The sequence below is a fragment of the Chiloscyllium plagiosum genome, chromosome 10 (genome assembly GCF_004010195.1).
Source record: "Chiloscyllium plagiosum isolate BGI_BamShark_2017 chromosome 10, ASM401019v2, whole genome shotgun sequence".
NCBI classification, from domain to species: Eukaryota; Metazoa; Chordata; class Chondrichthyes; order Orectolobiformes; family Hemiscylliidae; genus Chiloscyllium; species Chiloscyllium plagiosum.
This window is the reverse complement of record NC_057719.1, coordinates 28,118,911-28,142,011: the sequence shown is the minus strand read 5'-3', so window position 1 is coordinate 28,142,011 and position 23,101 is coordinate 28,118,911. Positions and strand designations below refer to the sequence as shown.

Here is a 23,101-nt window from a genome sequence, read left to right as displayed (position 1 = left end):
TGTTATTTGCTACCTACACAATGTTGTAATATATGTGCAGAATTAGAAGCCTCCAAAACATTATAATTGTGGCACCATTGGCTTGAAACCCCGTAGATGGGTAATGGACTAGGTTTTACTTATTATTTGGAGGTAGGTGGGAAGCAGATAAAATGACGTTCAAATGGGTTGGGGGGTAGCAGGAATCCAATGGCTTCCTCCTCCCATGACATTTTACCAGTGGTGAGATCCTTAGGTATGCCGCTGCCCAATGGAGAGGCAACAGAAGTAATTAATTGCATTACTAAGAACCACCTTACCACCATCACCCTGCTGCCTTTAGAATTGTATCAGTGTCAAGAGGGGCCGCCTCTGTATCGAGCAGTCTTCCTAAAAGTTCCTGAGATGGAGGGTAGCAGATGGGTGAATAATAGCCCTCAAAACTCATAGTTTGCGTGATATCCTGGACTGCTTTGGTGACCTAAGAAAATGGGAAGTACATTTTCTCCGGCATTGTTTCCTTTTTGGCTCTGGGTTTTCCTGTTTCTTCACCTGTTCCAGAATATTACATGCCCACAATGGGCCAGGGAAGAGTCTAGTATAATACTGAGGCCAGTATGAGCATGGGGCAGGCTTCGTGGGCTCGCTGGTCACTTCCTGCCCATCCACTTAGTGTCTGTCAATCAGTAATGTGAGGAAGACAACTGAAAACAAAGATTCCAGAGACCATTCAGACAGGCAATAACATCAACATAATAATAAATGAAATCACTTAAAAATAAATGCACACTTTTATTAATATTTGTGCAGCTCCAATCACTAATTTTTCTTGCTTCTCTTGCTGTACCTTTGTGAGGTTTATGAGGTAGTACATTAATGCTATGAATGGTATACTTAATGAATTTTACCAAATTAGTTTTGTCTAGTACAGTTCATGTGAGTGAGAAGTTAATGTATAACTTACTCACCAAGCTGGTGAATTGTTGGTATGTAGAAAGGAAACTGAAATGGTTTCTGATCAGTCGGGGAGGAATGCTCTGTCCTTGAAATAAAGAACCGAAACGCAATAATGGGAAATGTAAATAAGATACTTTACTTCTAATTTCGATTTTAAGGAAAGGGAACTGTTTGTTTGATGCGATTTGGATAAATTCTCGACTGCTCTGACAAGCTTAGTTTTCAGATCAGACTAGATTGCACTGGCTGATTCAAGTGTTACTGCCTCTCTGACTAAAATTTAAGTGAGGGTGCCTCCTAGATTGTGAACATTTATCACCATCTGTAAGTGGATGGATCCAGTTTAGATACAAAGAACCATCGGATGGCACTTGCTCCTTAGTGATTACAAGTAGTAAGATTCACTGTATCATTCCTCTCTGTGACATATGGGCAGTCTTGCTTGCTCTATCACCTTCCACTATTATTAAACTTTATAGAAGAAAAAAACATTATTTATAGAACACCTGTTTGGTGTTAATACAATTTACACCATTTCATGTGAGTTTTTGATCTCAGTTGGGAATGTGTCAATTCATCTTTATTTTTGAAGTTGATTTGCCAGCTCATTATCTGCTCTGCATCAATACAGACGAGGAAAAGGAAATAGTGTATTAAAAATAACCAGAAAGCAATTCCAGAAAGTTCATGCTCCCAGTTATCCCTGAAAAAAACTTGTACATTTGCAAAAAAAATTGATATTCTTCATTCGACTGCAGCTTTAGTGGAGATCATTTGTTGCCCTCCATTTTCCCATTTATAATTAATTGTTTTGATAGATGACATGAGATTATTGGGTTTTACACAAAAGTGAACAGAATCACTTGGGATTGCAAAACAGTAGATCAAATTCCTTAATTGCAATCCAACAAAAAGAAATTTAATCTATTTGGTTGTCCCTTGGAGTAGGGACCTTGGTCAGAGACTTTTCTTCAGCGCTATTTATCAGTTGTTTATTGAAATATTAGCTTTTCTCACACAGCCATTTTTTCTTAAGGCCATGCATTAGTTTTGCCAAGTTGTGTGGGTTAACATGGACCATGAGCTGTCACGCAGTGTTGGTGAAGAACCTAATAAAGCTACAGGCACTTTGAGTTTCAACGGACTATTTTAGCTACAGCAATAAGGGCTCTTGAGGTAGATGTCCTACCTCTAAGCCAGGTGACCTCAGTTTAAGTCTCACCTGCTCCAGAGGTGTGATAACATCTCTGAACAGCTTGACCAGGAAATACTTAACTGTTGCAATGAAAGCAAGTCACCTTCATCTCACCATAACATTCTCTTCCTTCGCTTGCTTTCCTTCCTTTCTCTAGTGAAAGAAATGTCACAATGTACCAGTAACCAAGATGACAGTCCAAATCTATGAAAATGGGAGGCTCTATTCTTTCAGACAATTTCTGGTTGTAGGGATAAATCTGCTTTAAAGAATTCAAGGCCATCAACTCAATGAGAAGTTGGCAATCTTTGATCTAACCGGGGAGGGCAAGAGTTGGGAAAACAGTGTAATGATTGTTACATGTTTGTAAGCATTTTTATTCTGCCAAATATATTTGTGCTCCTTCAGAGCCCATCAGAGCCATCTTGTGAAACATGATACCAATTGTTTAAAGAGAGTCATTTAATTAATAGTCATTGATTAATAGCCATGTTTTGAGGAGATTTGCGTGTGGTTTCCAAAATAGCCTGAACGAGTAGCAAAAATGATTCTCAAGTCATTTTATAGCTTGATAAAAGAAAATGAGGTGCACTTTGTCAAATGCAGAGTTGTTGTTCAAATGAAGTCATCGAGAAAGGTGAGTGCAAAGTGCTGAAAGATGAGCTTTAATCTCCATGGCAGTGAGGTTGCAGATTGGTCTGGCTTATTCCGTTCTATAACTCCTTCCTTGCCTGGTGCCACTGCACACCCTGGTTGAGGCAACTGAAAAATGTACTAATTTTTAAATTTGATGTTCACTTTTAATAATACAGTTTACAATTTCTTCTTAGATCCTGAGGAGAAAGTCAATTCCAATTCAAATGAAAGAGCGTTCAAGGAGCGCATATTTTCTAGAAAACGGCAAGGAGCAATGCGGCGAAAGATTCACCAGGTCAACAATCATAAGTTCATGGCCACGTACCTGCGCCAGCCCACGTACTGCTCCCACTGCAGAGAATTCATTTGGTAGGAAGCTCCTGCATTAAGTTACAGGTGTTAAATATTGTACTTTCTGTTTAAATGTTACATAGCATAAAAAAGAAGCACTTGCCAAGCCATTTATATCTGTGACATTTTTAACACAGGAAAATGAAGATCTGCCTTTCAGTGACCTTATAAGGGTACTCATCCACTCACTGCCTCATGCACTTGGGCAAATAAATATCCCTGATGTTGAAGTTTATTTACTGCTACATTATCCTGTGTTGTAAATATAGCTTATCTTTTGTAAACATTTTGAAAGGCAAAATAGTCAAGCATGATGTCATTTGAAATTAAAAGGCAGATTTCTATAGGGCTTTGGTAACTATGGCCTAGGGCAGCAGTTACCAAACTACTTTCCAATTCAATTCACATTAACATTTAAAAGTCAATGAGACCTCAGATGCCAAAAAAAAAGCAAAACAGCTTTTCTGGGGAGGGAGAGACAGAGAAAGCAATTGTAGGCTGAAAGTCTCTATAATTCTCTGCAGCAGAAATTGGCAGAAGCTAACACTCAGATTGGGATGAATAAATTGTGGGGAGCTGAAGTGAGGGTGAAATATTTGCCTGGCTACAGCTAGGAGAAGTCTTCAGGAAAATTTCCACATTGAAAGACTGTTTTAGAATTAAAATCTGTCAAAAGAAAATTTCTGAAGCAAGCTCTTGGCGCTCAGAATCATTTCGGACTGATACTGGGAGAACTGAATGTCAGCCTAAAGAACAATGTAACATATCCTTGATTGTAGGCTTTCCTGGTTTTGTTAAAAATAAGAATGGAATATTCCATTCTGTCCTTTGAAAAATAAGTTGCTGACAAAACTAGTGTTCAATTGGTAGGGCTGTTGTTTGTTACACTAAATGTCTTAAACTCTTTCAGTTATTGACAGTAAATTAAGATACGTTGTTCAAATGTTATTAGTATCCAAACAATCAGAACAAATGATTAAACTTCATGTATGAAATTTCTTGTAACTATGGCATCATGTAATGAAAATCCCAGTCCCTCAGTGAATGAGCTGTCATTGGACACTAAATCCATGTCCACAAACTCGCTGTGACAAATCTCTGACATACTTATAACAGTGATATCACAGCATGCCTTGTTGGAGCCACTATAGCCATTCAAAGTGTGCGATATCAAGGGAGTTCATCTTGAGATCGGTTACTTCTCACCTCGCAGACAATACGAGACACTGGAAGATTAACATAATTTTAATTATTATGAGCCATTTTGCTGTTTCTGTGACTGTATTTGGGATCGAGACCACCAATTTAGAAACCAGTGGCTGTGGGGTTGTTTGGGGAAAAGCCCTTCACTGAGGAGATTAGCAAGTCAACATATTATCAAAGTAATGTTGCAGCAGTTAAGAGAATGCAGCCTGCGGGAGATATTCCATCATAAGGTGGGTGATCAATAAGCGAGCAGGGTGCCAGGAAGATGGTTGATACCAGAGCATTACTGAGAAGGCTAGCATTTATTCTTCCTCTGTAAATGCCCTTGAGAATAAGACGTAGTGAGCTGCCACCTTGAATGTGTTTCAGAAACCATCAGATGCTGCAATGGAGAATGATAAAATGTTGAGATAAAATGCATTAGTGGATGCTTTCATCCCAATCTATCTGGTGACTTTCATGTTCTTTTATCCACAGGGGAATTTTTGGAAAGCAGGGATACCAGTGTCAAGGTAATCATTTATTTTAATTTAATGAGCGTGAGGAGGCTTTATCCAGTGAAGAATGCACCTTAATCTGTATTCATGCAAAAACACAACTTTTCAGTCATGTTCCTCATCCTGACTACGATTTCAGCGAAAAACAAAAATCTTTATTTTATCTGACCACTGGCAGATTGACTTAGAAAACTGGGTTTGTGCTCATTTTCACTCTGACCTGAAGTTCCTGAAATGGGGACAGCATGGTATTCATGAAATAAGTGAGCCAGTAAATAACTCTGATGATCAGTGTTAACCCATCTGAGAATGGCATGTAACTTATTGTGTTCCAGACAAATTAGGAATTTATGATTAGTATACAGAGAAAAGTTTATTGTTTAAAATAAAGTCCCTTTCTCATCTGTTAAATTCTAGAAGGGTTTGTTGTATAGCACACATTATTTGATCTTCACTTCGTCTTGTATATGAAGAACTGTCAGTATCCATAGATTCACGCTTTTTTTCAAGGAATAAGCCTCACTGGGCCCTCTAGGCACATCTGTTCAGTGGTTCATGTTTGAAAAGTGATTCTTTAATAATATTGTCTGCGTTACAACATTGAAGCCTTCATTGAGCTGAACAAAATATTCATAATATTTTGAAAAAATTGTGCTTTCATGTAAAGAATTGGATCTGTTTGTGATAGGCACAGTCTGCAGTTTAAATGGCTGTTAATTTATAGCATTAATCTTCCCTCCTGTTTATCTCACAGTGTGTACGTGTGTGGTTCACAAACGCTGTCACCAGTTAATTGTCACAGCATGCCCGAGAATAAAGAAGGACAAAAAAGAGGAGGTACAGTCAGCACAAAATTTCTGTTTGTTTAATGATAGTTTGGTCTGGTGTAATCGTCTATATGGCTTTGAATGTGAGAGATTTCCAATTGTGTTTTAGCAGCACTTGCAACATATATCTGTATAGTAGGAAGGTAAAGGTCTGTCACATGGTGATACGTCACAGGTTTGGAATTCTGTGGTAACTCACCTCCAGTCTCCCCAAAACCTGTCTAGCCACCTGCAGGCACAAGTCAGGAGTTTGAAGAAATACCATTGTTTGCCTTGATGGGTATAGCTCCCACAAAACTCAAACCCAGAACAACAAAGCAGCCTGCTTGCTTAGCAAACCATCTAACTCCTTTGATATTCGCTCATTGCACCACTGACACTCAGTAGCAGCAGTTTGTACCATCTCCAAGAAATGTTGCAAAAATTAACCAAGGTTCCTTGGACAGCGTCTTCCAAATCAATGTCCACTATCATTCTAGAATGACATGGGCAGCAATCGTTTGGGAATACCACGACCTGCAAGTTTTCCTCCAAGCCACCCACCATCTTGACTTGGAATTGTTTTGCTGTTTCTTCACTATCACAGCGTCAGCATCCTGGAACTACCTCCTGACAGCACTGCAGGTGTTACTAAACCCCAAAGATTGCAGTGGTTCATGAAGGCAGTTTCTTACCTCCAAGGCAATTAGGAATTGAAGTCTCATATTCAGATGAACCCAACTATTTTGTCAAAAGGTTAATTCAGAAATTGAAAACAGCAGCCATTCACCTCTATGGGAGATAACTTCTAAAATGTGGGGTGACAGGGGATGTGACTGTCTGCCTGGCTAGGGCACTAATCTCCCAGCCCTGAAAGGCTGCCATCTGAGAATGCAACTCACCCGCTCCCATCACCTCTGAGAAGCTGGGAACCAGCTGCAAAATCCCAATTTGCTTCCATTGATACATTGATAAGCTTTCATAAGTCCTTGGTGGCATGATGGCTCAGTGGTTAGCACTGCTGTATCACAGCGCCAGAGATCCAGGTTCATTTCCAGCTTTGGGTGACTGTGTGTGTCAAGTTTGCACGTTCACCCTGTATCTGCCTGGGTCTCCTGTGGGTGCTCCAATTTCCCCCCACAGACAGAACATGTGCAGGTCAGGTGAATTGGCCATACTAAATTGCTCACAGTGTTCAGGAGTGTGTAGGTTAGGTGCGTTAGTCAGGGAAAATGTACAGTAAACGGTTGGGGAATGGGTTTGGGTGGGATACTCTTTGTATGGTTGGTGTGGACTTGTTGGGCCAAATGGTTTGTTTGCACACTGGAGGAATTCTGTGATTTTTCTATGATTGTGTCTAATGAGTGTGATTAGCTGCCTACCAACACCGCAATGTGTGTATGGCCAACAACCCACCCCCCAGACACCCTACCGTACCTCCCTGTTGTCCGTCTACTCCCCTATCCTACCTCCATGGCCCAGGAGCATAATCCCAGTCAGGAAATTGGCATACCCAGCTAATGGGGTCTGAGCAATCCTGCCCACATTTTTCCCTGGGGTGGGTAAGTTCAAACTAGTGATCATCATTTTAAGTGAGAGGAGAAAGATTTAAAAGGGACCTGAGGGGCAATGTTTACATAGAGAGGGTGGTTTGTACGTGGAATGAACTGCCTGAGAAAGTGGAAGATGCAGGTACAGCTAGAATGTTTAAAATACATTTGGGCACGCACATGAATAGGAAAGGTTCAGAGGGATTTGAGCCAAACACAGGTAAGTGGGACTAGTTTAGTTTGGGAAAATTGGTCAGCATGGAACCATTGTTCCGTGCTGTTCAACTGTATGCCTAATCTGTCCCAGTCTGTGTGAACATGGACCAGTAGCCCCTCCCCGCTGTTTCTGTAACATATTAGCAGCCCACACCAAACTTATCTTCTGGGAGTGAGAAGCAGAATTGCTCCCAATCAGAAATTATCTGCAAACAAAATAAGTTTCTGTCCCGAAGTCACGATATTTTTCTGATCGTTTTCAAATCCGCGTCTCTTTTTTGCTTCATGCTCACTTTCAGCCAAATAATGTGCCAGTGCCCCCTGGTGGCATGAGACAGGAATAGTATTACAGAGGAACCTCGAGTATCCGAAGGACACGGGCAGGCAGCATTTCGTTTGGTTAATTGAATTCCAGATAATTGAATGCTGGATAACATAGTTAAGCTGAGATTGGGACTTTGCGATCTTGCCGGATAATCTGATATTCGGATAATCGAATGCTGGATAATCAAGGTTCCTCTGTATTTCAATACACCATTCAATTTTTTTAAGAGTCACACAGTCACAGATGTACAGCATGGAAACTGACCCTTTGGTCTAACTTATTGCAATCAGATATCCTAACCTAATCTACTCCCATTTGCCAGCATTTGGCCCTTCCTTTTCATATAACCATCCAGATGCCTTTTTAAATGTTGTAATGGCACCAGCCTCCACCACCTTCTCGAGCAGCTCATTCCATACACGCATCACCCTCTGTGTGGAAAGGTTTCCCCAGAGGTTCCTTTTAAATCTTTCCCCACTCACCTTAAACTTATGACTTCTAGTTTTGGATTACCCTCCCCTGGAGAAAAGACCTTGACTATTTACCTATCCATGCCCCTCATGATTTTATAAACCTCTATAAGGTCACCCCTCAGCCTTCGACACTCCAGGGAAAACAGCCCCAGCCTATTCAGCATCTCCTGATATCTCAAATCCTCCAACCCTGGCAACATCCTTGTAAATCTTTTCTGAACCCTTTCAAATTTCACAACATCCTTCCTCTTGCAGGGTGACCAGAATTTAATGCAGTATTCCAATAGTGGCCTAAACAATGTCCTGTACAGCAGTAATATGACATCCCAATTTCTATACTCAATGCATTTATAAATAAAAGCAAACATACCTTCTTCACTACCCTGTCTACCTGCTACTCCACCTTCAAGGAGCTATGAAGCTGCACCCCAAGGCCTCTTTGTTTAGCAACACTCTTCAGGCTCCTTTTTGCTTCATGATCACTTTTTCAGCCAAATAATGTGCCAGTGCCCCCTGCTGGAATGAGATTACCATTAAGTGTATCAGTCCTACCCCGATTTGCCTTACGAAAATGCAGCACATCTCATTTATCTAAGATAAATTCCATCTGCTATTCTTTGGCCCATTTGCCCACCTGATCAAGGTCCCATTGTACTCTGAGGTAACCTTCTTGTGTTCATTACTCATCTCCTATATTAAAACAAGGTCCTGCAGCCTTTTGACCAGAATGTTTGACAGTCACTGGAGATGAAAATTTATGCGTACTGTAGTGATTGCAATGAGGTCAGCCAGGTGGACTTCATAGAATATGACTTCCCTGATTGGACCAATTACAACTCCAATTAGGAGGCCTGGCTGACAGATATAAACCGAAGGGTCAGAGCTTCTGTTCACTTTGAGAACTGGCTTTGAGGGAGCTGGACCAGTGTCAAGGAGCCTGCATATATAAATAAAGGGTGACTTGGTGACGGGATACCGGCCTCTGTGGAGTTACTTCAGTGACGATGAGAGTAAAGCATGCTCCTAAAGAAATTTGCGTGCCACAGTTGTCTTTGAGTTGGGGTAATTTCTGGCATCATGCTGTTATTTGGAAAGCTTCATGCTTCAATCCTGCCATAGAAGACTGGGCCCAGTATGTGGAATGAATGCATTTTTTTGGGGGGCAGATGAAAAATAAAGAGTAACAGCATGTGGACCCACAGCTTTTTCAGTTATTAGGAGCCTTACTTTACTGGAGGCACCAGATATGAAAACCTTCCAATAGTTCATGGATTTAGTTCAGGAATATTATGACCTGAGCCTCCTGTAATTCTGAGAAGCTATGGGTTTTACTCGGCAAATTCAGAACCAGGAGAATCCATATTAGGATTTTAACTGGGTCAAGATGACTGAGAGAGGCTTGTTACTTTGGCTTAACCCATAATGAGATGCCGAGACACTGTTTGGTATGTGGGATTAATGATGTAACCATGCAAAAGCGCCGATTAGCTGAGTTCCAGCTGGACTTCAAACAGACATTACAACTGGCTTTATCATTGCACAAGTAGAGCATAATAGTTGCAGGATATTCCAATGGAAGGGGACACCGTCACCAGTCTGACTGAGCCATTTGTGTGAAGGCAATTGCATAGCCTCAGTCAGGACATATCCTGAATAGAGGGACTCAAGGTCAGCTCATAGCAAATCCCCAATACAAAGCGGAGTCTTGACCAAACAGTTAAAATTTTCTTCAGGATCCGGTCTGGCAAGCCATTTTAGTTGCTGTCGGTATGCGGACTCGATAGTAAACGAGTCCCTTTAGACCTAAATTGAGTAAGGGAACCCATAAGCTGGTACCCAGGAGATTGCACATTCTGGAAATTACATCTACACCTGGTTTGGAACAGTTAAATCAGAACCAATCAAAATAAACATTTGGTTAAATGGTCATCTGGTTCTAAATGGAGATTGATACTGACGTGGCCATGTCAGTGATCACAGAACCAGTCTACAACAACATTCACTCTACACTCCAATCCTTAAGTCTGTGAATACATCAGGTAGACTGAGAACCTATACCAGGGAACCTTTACAGATTAAGAGTACAACTTTGGTTCTGAGAAGCAGCTGGTTCAGTTACTGCTGATTGTAGTAAAAGGCTCAAGCCCAAGTCCCAAGCCTCTTTGGACATCCATGCATTTAACTTCATATCATTAGATAAATCATCTGATCTGTTCTTTTTTGGTCTAAAATTGATAACTTCACATTGTTTATATTGAACTCCATCTACCCCCAGTTATGCCCATTCACTTAGTCTATCAATATCTCTTTGTAGTGTTATGTTATTGTCTACACTGTCTACAATGCCACCTAACTTGTGTCTTCAGCCAATTTGGATATATGATTTTCTATGCCATTATCAAAGTTGTTAATAACTAATGTGAGTAATTAGGTAGAGACCCTGACGAAAGATCCTAATGGGAAACCACATCCTGCCAATTTGAGTACCTACCCGTTATTCCTATTTTCTGTCATCTGCCACACAACCAATTCCCCAGCTATGTCAGTAATATGTCCTCAATTCCATAGGTTACCTTAATTAACAGTCTGTTATGTGGGACTTTATCAAATGCCTTCTGTAAGTTCATATAAATATCTATAGACTTTCTCCTGTCCACTAACTTAGTCACCTCTTCAAAAACTTCTATCAGGTTTGTCAAACATGACCTACCTGTCATGAATTCATGTTGGTTGTCCCTAATTCACTGAAAATTTTCAAGGTGTTCAGTTACCCTTATCCTTAATTATAGACTCCAACAATGGCCCTACCTCTTTAGTGGGTTGTTTGTAATGCTTTGTTTATGCACTCTCACAGCAACTATTGGGTGAAACATCTTTTGGAATGATCAACATAGACAGGCCACTATAGGCACAGTTTCAGATCAGTTGCCTGTAACACAACCCATCATGATTGTTTGGTCATTCCAGCTAGGATGTAGAACATTCTATCCAAATGGAGAGAAGAGAACACCCCCCAAAGGGAGAAAAAAATTTGAAAAGTGATATTGAAAATAAAATCAAACCTTAGAAAGTGGCTCCAATAGGCAAGTCTGTCTTCATGTTTATTTGTGTCTACAGCTGTCTTAAACAATTGACTATTATATTTCATAGGTATGTGAGCAAAGATTTAGCATCAATGTACGTCATCAATTCAACATTCATAACTACAAGGTGCCAACGTTCTGTGATCATTGTGGCTCCCTTCTGTATGGGCTGATGAGGCAAGGAAAACAGTGTAAAGGTAATCCTGTTCGTAAGGCACTCTTATATTACTTAGAGTCATAGAGATGTATAGAACGGAAACAGAATCTTTAGTCCAACTAGTCCATATCGATCAGTTATCCTAACCTAATCTAGTCCCATGTGCCAGCACTTGGCCCATTTCCTTCGAAATCCATTCATTTCATATGCCCATCCAGATGCCTTTTAAATGTTGTAAATGTACCAGCCTCCACCACTTCCCTCTGGAAGCTCATTCCCTAGACAAAGCAAATGAGAAAAGTCGAGTTTGCATATTTATAGAGAGCAACAGATAATGTGAAATAGCAAGCACTGATTTTTAACAATGCAGAAAGGATTTTCAGAAGTGTAGAAAACAGATTTAATTCCCTTGACAACTTGCCAATTCTCTTGATGTACCAATGAGTTTATCCAAATTTACACGCATTAATTTATAGTTGGAATGATCACAAAGGGCGCTTCCCCTCCAGGGCACTTAACCTGTCCCAGAAGTGGCCTTTGAACTACCCAGAAGGGAATAGCAACTGTCCAAAAGAGCTCCCTACATCTCCGTGAACTCGAGCAGCTTTAGATCTTCTCCTGAAAAGTGTGAAGTCCATATGTCGTGCTTTTGACACCCCAGTTCTGGAAATTAGGTCTACTTGAAGGCAGTTATATTTTTTTCATGTGTAGCTGTCTCCATGGCCACTGAGATGCAAAGAACAAATTGCTCCCAATCCCCACTATAATCCCAATTATAGTTGGATGATTATGTTGAGAATGTGGTCCTGAAGCATTTATTTCACTTGCATTAAATTGTTTCCTCAATGTTGTTGGCAGGTGATGCTTCTGAAATGCATTACTGTTTGTAAACTCAATTAGTAATTCTGTTCGAGTCAATTTAGCTCAATCAGGTAGAACTCATCTGAGTTAAAATGTAACCAAGGTAATTTTAATAAGAAATAATCTGCTAACAGCCATTTGGCACTACACCAAAATCAAAATGAACTCTGTTGATCTGTATTGCCCTTTTAAAGCTGAATTAAGATCCTTTTTCTGTGTTTAAGCAGATTTTAAAAGATCATAGAATTTTTTTTTTGAAAAGGGCAACATGAGAAAACCTTCCTACATCCAAAGCTACATTTCATTGCTGTGTGTTAGATGTTGCTGGCAGACTACATAAGAATTCTATTGGTCAGCTTGCTGCCATTGGAATGGTAACTGGAATGACAAGAAGGTTACAATCAGGAGTGAATACAGTATGTTGAAGTCTACCAGCTGTATACATCTTGAACTCTGAATTGTTCTAAAAAACACAACTGAAAGATAAATTCTATCCAGGACTTAATTACAGGATTGTGGTAAAGAAATAGAGTGTCTGTCAAATGGCCTCACTAATACAGACAATCAGCACAGTGTTGTCCCTTTTAATCAGAGCAGTTTAATAGATGTCCTGTCAGTGAAGGAATCCTGAGATCATACAGACTCCTTTATCAAAAGAGTCAGTGGCCTGCTGATGATTATATGAACAGAGTCAGAGTGACTGAGAGAGCTTGTGTTATTTCCTGGATACCTATTAAGAGCTGGTCAATGTGAAGGTGTTACATAATATGCTGGACATGTAGAATTCCACAGGGAAGTTGTTTTCCCTTTGGCTGTTTTAAAAACTGATATTCCTGACTAGGATTTATTCTCCATGAAACACTTATATAAAATAATGTCTCTCCTTTTGACAGTTTGCAAAATGAACATTCACATTCGCTGCGAGAACAACGTTGCCCCAAGCTGCGGAGTAAACTCTGTGGAACTCGCTAGGAAGCTGGCAGAGATGGGACTCAGTGCAGGAGGCATCTCCACTTTAAAGAGGAGGCAGATGGTAAGGATACTGCTGAGCTGCCTCACTGGTATTTCTAACATTGTTGGAGGTTTACACTTGTAATCAATGGACAATGATGCTATCGGTGATGCAGTCCTTGCCTTGGCTGTCCTGTTTTCTACATTACACCCTCAAAAGGTTATTCTTTGGCTCAAATGCTTTGGCATGCTGAGATTGGAAAATGTGCTGTGGACGTATAAGCCACTGTTTATTCCAACTGCACACATCCATTGGGAACCATGCCTGGCAATAATGTGCATTAGAATTTCAGGTGGATGATTGCCAACTATTTTAATTAGACTTCCCAAAAATTCTATTTAATTAGACTTCACCAAAAATTGATGATGGTATAACTGTCAAACATTTGTTGTGTACAAATTCATGTGGCTCTGGAAACAAAGAACATCTGTCTTTTACACAGATGGACTCCATAGGCTCAGGGGGTGATTAAGTGAATGATTAAGCTTGACATTCCAGAATATCCCATATTCGATCCCTGCTCTGTGCTGAAGAGACCAATCTCTATTGGTGCACCAGTCAGATCAGTCCATTTGCCGTTAAGTTAATTGACCTTCACTGAGGCCAGCCTTTTGCAGCTGACATTACAGATGCTGGGTTAGAGAGGGAGGCACTGGCCTGGGCTTCTCTTCCAGGACATTGTCCTGAACTCACTGGTAGCTGATAAGGACAGGACAGGATTGGATTCTGTTGTGACGTTTCAAATGTGCGCATGAGTAAGCACCAGACAGAAAGACAGGTTAGCAAAGACAGTCAAACAGGAATTTAAAGTGTATAGAAAAGTGATTGGACAGAAAAGAAAATGACTCAGTGTTACAGTGGTTAATCCAGACTGACTGTGTGTCTGTGAAAGTGTCCATCTATATGTGTGTGTGTGTAGGTGTCTGCATGCAGATGGAATGGAGTTTTTGTTATGACTGAGGAGTATCACGAGTGTAGTTACATTCTCCTTGCTGTGTAGGTGCAAGTACTGTACTGTATCATATGTAGAAATTGGGGGAATGGAATGAAGAGAGAAGAAATTGACGGGAAGAGTAAAATCCCTTAAGAAATCTGGCATGTTTAACCCACCTTGCATTCAGGTGGTGTCACTGTAGAGCTTGACAGAGGTGCGAGTGTATAAAACCAGTAACAAAGTTGCAGCCTCAGGGCTTTCTCAACACTACAGTGGGGATTGCAGCAACCTGTACTGGGCTGTAGCTTCTGGGAATGAAAAAAAAGGATCTGATCGTGTTTTAAGACTTTGGACCTCCTGATTTTCCACATTATTCCCAAATTACTGTGCTGTTGTAAAAAGCTCTACACCAGCAACACAAGGTTCTGTATTTTATGACGCAGACCTCTTTCACTATATTCCCCATTGAAAGACATTTGTGTGATGTAGGACACTAAATTTATATCATTGCATGTTTGTTCTCAAACAGAAATTCTGACAAAAGAAACATTGCTAGTGTTGGTATCACATTACGAGAATCAGGTGATGACTGTGACTCAGTCACAAAGTACAGTTTAAGCGATACAAAGGAAACAATGGCAAGGTTTTGAAGCAAGAGCAGGGTGTGGGATTAATAAGAAGCTCTTTCAGAGAGCTACTCTGTCACAATAGTGACAGGTTAATGGGCCACTTCTTTACCATGTGATTTTCTGAAATAATTGTGTCAATCGGACTTTATAATCTTGATACTATTTCTGTCCCTTAGAAAACATTCTGTTGCAATCTGTCAGTTGTATAATCCAGGAGCATTAATTAGCTGGTATTAGTTATTCACTCCACTGTGTGTAACAATAATTCTTTGTATCTATCTTTTCTCGAATAAAGAGACAAAGTCGACAAAGCCATGAAGAAAACGAGACCCTGGGTAATGCAGTCGAGAACAGTACCGGCCAGCAAGTACGACGTAAACTGGGCATTGACGATTTCACCTTCCTCAGTGTCCTAGGGAAAGGCAGCTTTGGGAAGGTCAGTGACACTGATAAACCAGAGAAACCATAAGCTATGGGACTGAATCTTGCTCTGGGCACAGGAAATCCCGACCTGAGCATTTCTGTGGCACACCAACTGCACATTCAACACATACATGCCTTTACAAGCTATTTGCAAACTGGGGTCAGATTTACAGTGCAGGTTGTGACCCACATTGGAGTGTGATTGTGGAAGCAGGCCATTTAGAAGGCCTACCTCAGTTCTCCAATACAACAGCCCGGCTCCTAACAGTACATGCATACCCCTCAAAGCACACCTCTTCCCTTCACTGCTGCCACCCTGTCATCCCCATTCCTGCCATACCCCCTCAAATCAGCCATGCCATCTCTATACCCACATGCCTACTGAAATCACCATGCCTTATCTATGTTCTATATATCATCCATAGCCACTGGCCCTGTGTGCACTCTGCACCTCAGAATCCATGCAATGTCAAAGGAAAATATTTCACATATCTTGGGGGAGAAAAATAAATCTCTCATGACCTTTAAAAAGTCTTCGTATCATTGAAACTGGGAAGAAATGCTTCCAGCTATGTGAAAATATCCTTGTAATATTTGTATTTATTTTAGCTTTGATTAACAAACCAGAAATCACATCCAAGTAAGAATCTGTTATCACAAACCTTTGTCATTCACCGTTCCACCCAGCTTTGTGTCATATGCAAACATGGAAACATTGCATTTAATTCCCTCATCTAAATCATTAATATGTTATCAAAGCGGGATCCAAGACTGATCCTTGTAGTACTCCCCTATTCACAGGCTGCACTTGGAAAATTACCCATTTACTCTGACACTTTTTTGCCAGCCAATTCTCTATCTTTAACTTCACGTATTAATCACTTCTATGGAAGCTCATGGAAAAGCTTTCTGAAAGTCCAAGTAAACCATATCCACTGGTTTCCCTTTTTCAAATCTTCCCATTACATCCTCAGTGTTCCTGCACATTTGTAAACCATGATTTCCTTTTCGTAAATCCATGCTGACTCTGTCCAATCCTGTCATTGTTTTCCTAGTGTTCTGCTATTAAATTGTTTATAATGCACTCGAGCACTCTCCCTCCTATTAATGTCAGTCCAGTGGTCTGTAATCCTCTGTTTTCTTTCTAACCTTTTTTAAAATGGTAGAGTTATATTAGCTATCCTCCAATCAGTAGGAACATTTCCAGAGTCTATAGGATGACCTTAATGCATTCATGATTTGGAGATGCCAGTGTTGGACTGGGGTGTACAAAGTTAAAAATCACACAACACCAGGTTATAGTCCAACAGGTTTAATTGGAAGCACTAGCTTTCAGAGTGCCACTCCTCAGATGAACCACCTGATGAAGGAGCGTCGCTCCGAAAGCTAGTGCTTCCAATTAAACCTGTTGGACTATAACCTGGTGTTGTGTGATTTTTTAACTTAATGCATTCACTATTTCTAAGGCCACTTCCTTAAGTGCTCTGACAGGCTCTGGGGATTTATCGGCCTTTAATCCCATCAATTTTCCCAGGACCATTTCTCTCCCAATACTGAGTTCCTTCAGTATTTCTTGCTGTCACTGGATCCATATTCACCAATATTTTGGGATATTATTTGTGTCCTCCTTATGGAGACAGAACCAAAAATGTGGATTCGATTGCAACAGAAACAAATATATTTTTGGAGAAACACTGCAAGTCTTGCAGCCTCTGTGGAATGAAAACAAAGTTTCAAGTCCAGTGACACTTCTTCACAACTGATGTAGCTCGAGAAAGGTGGCATATAAGTTGAGGTTGGGTGGTGGAGACAGAGACCGAGAAAGAGATGGACAAAGGGCTTGATGGTATGAAGTAAGGGAAGGTGAAAAGCTGAAAATGGGATCCATAAGTAGGGGAAAGTGATTTGGCTGTCCTGAAAATAGCCGTGTCATGATAGAGCCTGGGTTGTGGGGCTGGGTAAAAGACAGGGAAGAATGTGCTAAGATTGTAAAATGATTGAACTTGATACCAAGTCCTGAAGGCTGAAGGGTCCTTAATTAGAAAATGAGGTTGTGTTCTTCCAGCTTGTGCTGAGCTTTACTGGAACACTGCACCAAGCCTGAGATACAGGGATCACAGTGTGTTGAAATGGCAGGCAACAGGAAGCTCAGTGATTATTTTTGCAAACAGAATGGAGATGTTCCACAAAGTGGTCACCCAGACTGCGCTTCATCTCCTGGGTGTAGAGGAGACCACATTGTAGCTCTCCTCCTTTTTCTCTTTTTCCATCCTTCCTGAACACTGAATATCCCTGGATATTCAGTACCCATCCCTGGTCACCCTACAGCCACGTCTCTGTAATCCCAGCTATATCATTCACTTTTATTTCTACTTGTGTGATTTATTCATCCACTTCATTGCAAGTAATCCATACATTTAAAAAATAAGGCCATCAGGCTTAATCCTGTTCACATTATTTTGCAACATGGCTCTGTTGATTCTTGCCCTTGAATTTGCTGCCTATCACTTTTCTTATTTCCCATTCTGTTTTTTGATCTTGCCCTTGTTTCCCTCTCTCCTGTCTGCCTGTACAGAGTCCCATCCTGTATCACTCTAGTTTAAATTCTGCCCAACCTCATTAGCGAATACTCCACCAATTCAAATGCCTCCTCAATCTGAAACCCTCACTCATACCATTTTCTTTTTAACTTGCATCCTAACTTCCTATATTCTACTTTTAGAACTTCATCCCTTATTTTAACGTGTACCACAACGAATGGATTTTCACCCTTTCACTCCAGCATGTCCCGTAATTGCTTCATGATGTCCTTGACTGTAGCCCCTGGGAAACAACATATTATCATGTGATCTTGTTTGCATCTACAGAATCTATCTATTCCCCTTGCTATCAAATCCCCTATCACTGTACCCTTCCTGTGCTATTCCTCCCTCCTCTCCAGTGCAGCTGAACCAACCATGGGGCAATGAATTTGGCTGCTTTCCTCTGCAAGCCTATGTCCCCGATCAGTATCTAAAGCAGTAAAATAAATCAAGCAACTGTGGATGCTGGAGATCTGAAGCAAACAAAAACAAAGTGCTGGAGAAACTCAGTAGGTCTGGCAGCATCTCTGGAGAGAAAGCAGAGTTGAAATTGTTCTGAAGATGGGTTGCTGGTCTCAATGTTGACTGTTTTGTTGAGCTTCTTCAGCAAATTCTGTTTTTGTTTGTATCCAAAGTAGTGAATCCATTTTGCAAAAGAATGGTATTCCTGCATTGTCTGCACTGCCTAGTGCTCTTATTTTTCCTGGTTGCTATTCCAGTCTGGAAGTTTTTCCACGGTGTCTCCAGCTGCTGTTCCAGCTCCAAAACCTGGGCTTCCACAAACCACGGCTGGAAACCCTTCCTACATGCATTCTGGTCCCAGGTACTGACCTGAGCCTGACATTCCACAGCCTTGAGCTCTCCTTCCAAGTCTTGCTCCTTTAAGTTAAACCTGTAGATTGTCCGAGGAGGGCTTCAAAATCTTGAACAGGCTGGATTGGATAGATAAGGAGAAATTGTTCCCACTTTTAAAGAATATAGATTTAAAGTGATCTGCAAAAGAAGCAAGGGTGAAGTCAAGAAAGACCTTTTCAGCTCAGTGAATAGTTAGGATTTGGAAATGTGGTGGAGACAGGTTCAGTTAAGATATTCACAAGGACATTAGATAACCATTTGCATTTTAATAGATGTGTAGAGTATGGGGATAAAACAGGAGATTGGTATGAGGTAATGATGCTTATTTAATGAGCTAGTGCATGCACAATGGGCCAAATGGCCTCCTGCACCATAACAATTCTGTGATTCTCTGATTCCTCCCAAAACCGTTAAGTGGGGCATGCAAGCTTGGCATTGCACCCAGACATACATTCAGCCATTGGTATATAATATTATCTCATAGAGTCATGCAAGATGCTGGAACAAAACAAGCCACCACATGTGCTGCTCGCTGTTTGCTTTGCTCAACATATGGTAGTGGAATGACAACAGGCCTGTTGCTAATCTTTTATTATTCATGAACCAATCCATTATTGTGAAGCAATTCATCCACATTCTCCACAGCATTCTGAGAGCAACACAAGTATCACAAATTAACCTAATTCTGGGAGTGTTGTGCCTTAAAAAAATAATCAGCACAGGATCTGGAGGCAAGTGTAGGTCCCATGACCTAGCTTCGGTTTGATTGGGTTCAAGTGGTTCCTTTTTGTGAGATGGGGTTACTGGATACAGAGGATTTTAGTGTTTTCTTTCATGACTGGAGTCTAGAGCAAATAATTTATTACATGACAGAATTCCATATTCCTTTGAGAAGTCAGTTTGCACACTTTACTTTAATGTTATGGGCCTACATCCTGAGAATTATCCTTATAATAGATTCACAGTCAGGAAGTATTTTTGTAATGTCGACTGCAAGATTGAATTTAGCTTTTGGTTGTCCTTATAATTAGGTTTGTAGCTTTTTTGTGTAATTAAATACATAATTTGTTATCATCTTCAAGAGAGGAGGAGTCAAGCCAGAGGATTTCTTGACATTTGTTTAGGAAGAGAATCAGTACCTAATCAGATCAAGCATGTTTTAACTTTACAGAAAAAGAAAGGTCCATTTGTTTCTTTGTTTTGTATTTACCCCATAACTTGCTGCCAACCCTCAGGTGATGCTGGCTGAGTTAAAAGGCACTGAAGATGTTTATGCTGTGAAAATATTGAAGAAAGACATGATTCTCCAAGATGATGATGTGGAGTGTACGATGACTGAGAAACGGATCCTGTCACTGGCCAGAAACCACCCGTACCTTACACAGATCTTCTGTTGCTTCCAGACTGTGGTAAGCATTGTAGAGATCAATTAGACCAGGTCCTGTTACAATGAGTGTTTCCAGTGCATCCTCCACAGTACATTATAATTTTATCCCATTCTGAATCAACATGAGATCCTTCTGGAAACCTGGAGATGGTCAAGTTTGTGCATTTTTGTCCTGCATGACTGGTGTAGTAAAATGTTAAGCGTGAGAATGAATATTGTAAGCATTATCTAGTATTTCCAACACAGAAAATGGCCATTCAGCCCAACTGGTCTGTACTGTTCCAGTGCTTATACCATTCCAGTCCCATCTAATCCCATCATTATATCCTTCTTTTCTCTCTCATATCTAGTGCCGTAATCTCCTGTTAAATGCATCCATGCTAGTCACCTCAACAACACAATGTTTTCCATTTGCTAAACATGATTGAGTAAAGAAATTTCTTCTGAACTCTGAATTTTCAATAATTAGATTATTTTGATGGTTCCTCATCTCACCCATCAGTGGAAACCTTTACTCTACAGCCATCTTATCAAATACTTTCTTAATCATAAAGACCTCTATCAGACCATCACTCTATTTTCTTGTTTGGAGAGAAAACAGCTCCAGTCTGTTCAACTTTCCTGAGAGGTAAAACTCGTCATTTCTGTCATCATTTCAGTAAATATTCTATGCACTTTCCCCATCACCTCTACAGCTTCTTTTATAATAAGGAAACCAGAATTTTTGCTGTTCATCTCATTTTCCTGCATGAGATTCAACTCCTCCAATTTCATCCTCATCAGGCTCCTGACCTTAATTTAACCCAAAGCCCATCACACACTTTATCATCCTGACTAAATCCTGGCCAGTTACCAGTCCTATCCTTACTGTGTTTGCTAGCTCCCAAGTATTTGCAATAAACTTAAAACCCTACCATTCATTTTCAACTACCTCCAAAGCCTTGCTGTGTCTGATCTCTCCAGCCTCAAGTACTTTATTACACGCACTTCAGACTTTTGTTTTTATTCATTCGTGGGATGAGGGCATCTTTGGCAAGGCCAGTAATTATTGCCCATCCTTAATTGTCCAGAGGGAAGATAAGAGTCAACCACATTGCTGTGGAGTGACATGTAGGCAGGTAAAGATGGCACTTTCCTTCCCTAAAGGACATTAGTGGGCCAGATGAGTTATCCCCCTGACAGTCATCACTGGCTTCATGATCTTCATTAGCCCCTAATTTCCAAATTTTTAATTGAATCCAAATTCCGCCATCTGCCATCATGGGGTTTGATCCTGGGTCCCCAGATTATTAGGACTCTAGATTAAAAGTCTAACGATAATACCACTAGGCCATTGCCTGCCCTGTGTGCCCATAATTCTGTGCACCGTCAAGGGGAGCATGAAAAGCTGGGCAATTCTTGTCATGTTTACTTTGCTGCTCAGTAGTCATCCTAACGCCACCAAGAAAAGGTAATAACATTGTAGATGTCAGTGAAGGATGAAGTAAATCATGGATGGCCTGGTGTTGTGGGGAAAGATGAAGAGAATATTAAGCCCTTGTAGTTTGTGAAAAAAATCTGCAGTCTTTTTGTTGTGTTTGACCTATTTCCCATGTTATTGCTTGTGCAGTACATACAACCTAACAGCAGAGGGATCTAGGAGCATTGTACATCTCACTTGGTAACTGAGTTTAAGTTAATGTATGAATAGGAGAATCTGAAAGTAAGCAGTAGTTAATGTTTTTTAATGAAGATTGGGTTCACTATTGTCATGTGCTATTACGTAGAATCAGTGACTTGATTGGTTGATGTGTCTCTGAGTTTACAATCGCCAAGATTTTGTGTCAGGAGAAATTGTGGACAGAATCTAACCAGGCTGTAAGTGATGTGGGCTGTGGCACGATTAATGGTAGAATTGGATGGACGCCTCAATGCCAAGGTAATCTCACTACAATTTCTGCCCCCACCTTTTGCTCAAGTGGCACAATGAGATTCTTGTGAGAGGAGCTGCCAGTTGATGCTGTTTGTTATTTGTTAAATGGCTAGTTAACAGTTTAACCCATCATGGGCGGTGATCTTACCAAACTCTCCTTGTAAACTTGCCATTGGGTAAATATGACATAGAGACTGGCTGCTTACTCCAAAGGCGATAGATGTTTGACACTGGGCACCACATCTCAGGGCAACTCCATGAACACCAGCCCCATGCACCCACATCCAAGGACATTGGCATCCAACATTGGCAACCTCTAATGAACTTGCATGGCACATCTCTGATCCATTTACAGGGTGCTTCTGCATGTCACTGCTGCATCTCAGGCTGCACTGGCTCCTACCATTGTAATGCTGCAGCAAAGGTACTTTACTCTCAAGGACATGTGCCCACATATCAACTGGACCATGCTGCATCTCTGGGCTCTTCACTCCCTGTCATAGTCCTCACTCACTCTGAGCCCATCTGGATGCTTGCATCATCCCTGCCTTACATTTTACGCTTTGCTGCCTCAAACAGAGGTATTTGGTTCACATTACTGCTATCCTGCTGTACCGTTTGGCATTGACACAAAATCTGGAGACTTGTTGTCAGCAGGTCTCAAACCAGACAAGGGAGATAGCCTTTGCTGAACACTGGAAGTCAAGGGTCGACTCCATTATCAGTATGTGTCGAGAATGTGATGCTGGAAAAGCACAGCAGGTCAGGCAGCATCTGAGGAGCAGGAGAATCGACATTGTAGGCATAAACCCTTCATTCCTGATGCAGGGCTTATGCCCAAGAGGTCAATTCTCCTGCTCCTCGGACACTGCCTGACCTGCTATGCTTTTCCAGCACCACACTCTCAACTCTGATCTCTAGCATCTGCAGTCCTCACTTTCTCCATTTCAGTCTGGGCCTTGCTCAGGACAGTCAGAATCAGGACCTTTTTCTCATAAGGGGTAAGAAGCCAAAGAGAGGAAGTCTACCATAGTCTTGACTCTTTCTGCCCTATTGTGACTGTTTGCTCCTGGTA

General features: G+C 40.9%; 1 protein-coding gene across 3 annotated transcripts in view; it reads left to right on the top strand.

Annotated features, from left to right (window-relative positions):
- Window positions 1–23,101, top strand: part of prkcha (protein kinase C, eta, a) — a 219,890-nt gene that overhangs the window by 118,897 nt on the left and 77,892 nt on the right. For all 3 annotated transcript variants that reach the window (XM_043697242.1, XM_043697243.1, XM_043697241.1), the window contains 7 exons: window positions 2,962–3,136; window positions 4,802–4,836; window positions 5,576–5,658; window positions 11,342–11,471; window positions 13,186–13,325; window positions 15,163–15,303; window positions 19,963–20,136. In XM_043697242.1, the coding sequence (XP_043553177.1) occupies window positions 2,962–3,136; window positions 4,802–4,836; window positions 5,576–5,658; window positions 11,342–11,471; window positions 13,186–13,325; window positions 15,163–15,303; window positions 19,963–20,136 (878 nt within the window). The remainder of the gene's footprint in view (window positions 1–2,961; window positions 3,137–4,801; window positions 4,837–5,575; window positions 5,659–11,341; window positions 11,472–13,185; window positions 13,326–15,162; window positions 15,304–19,962; window positions 20,137–23,101) is intronic.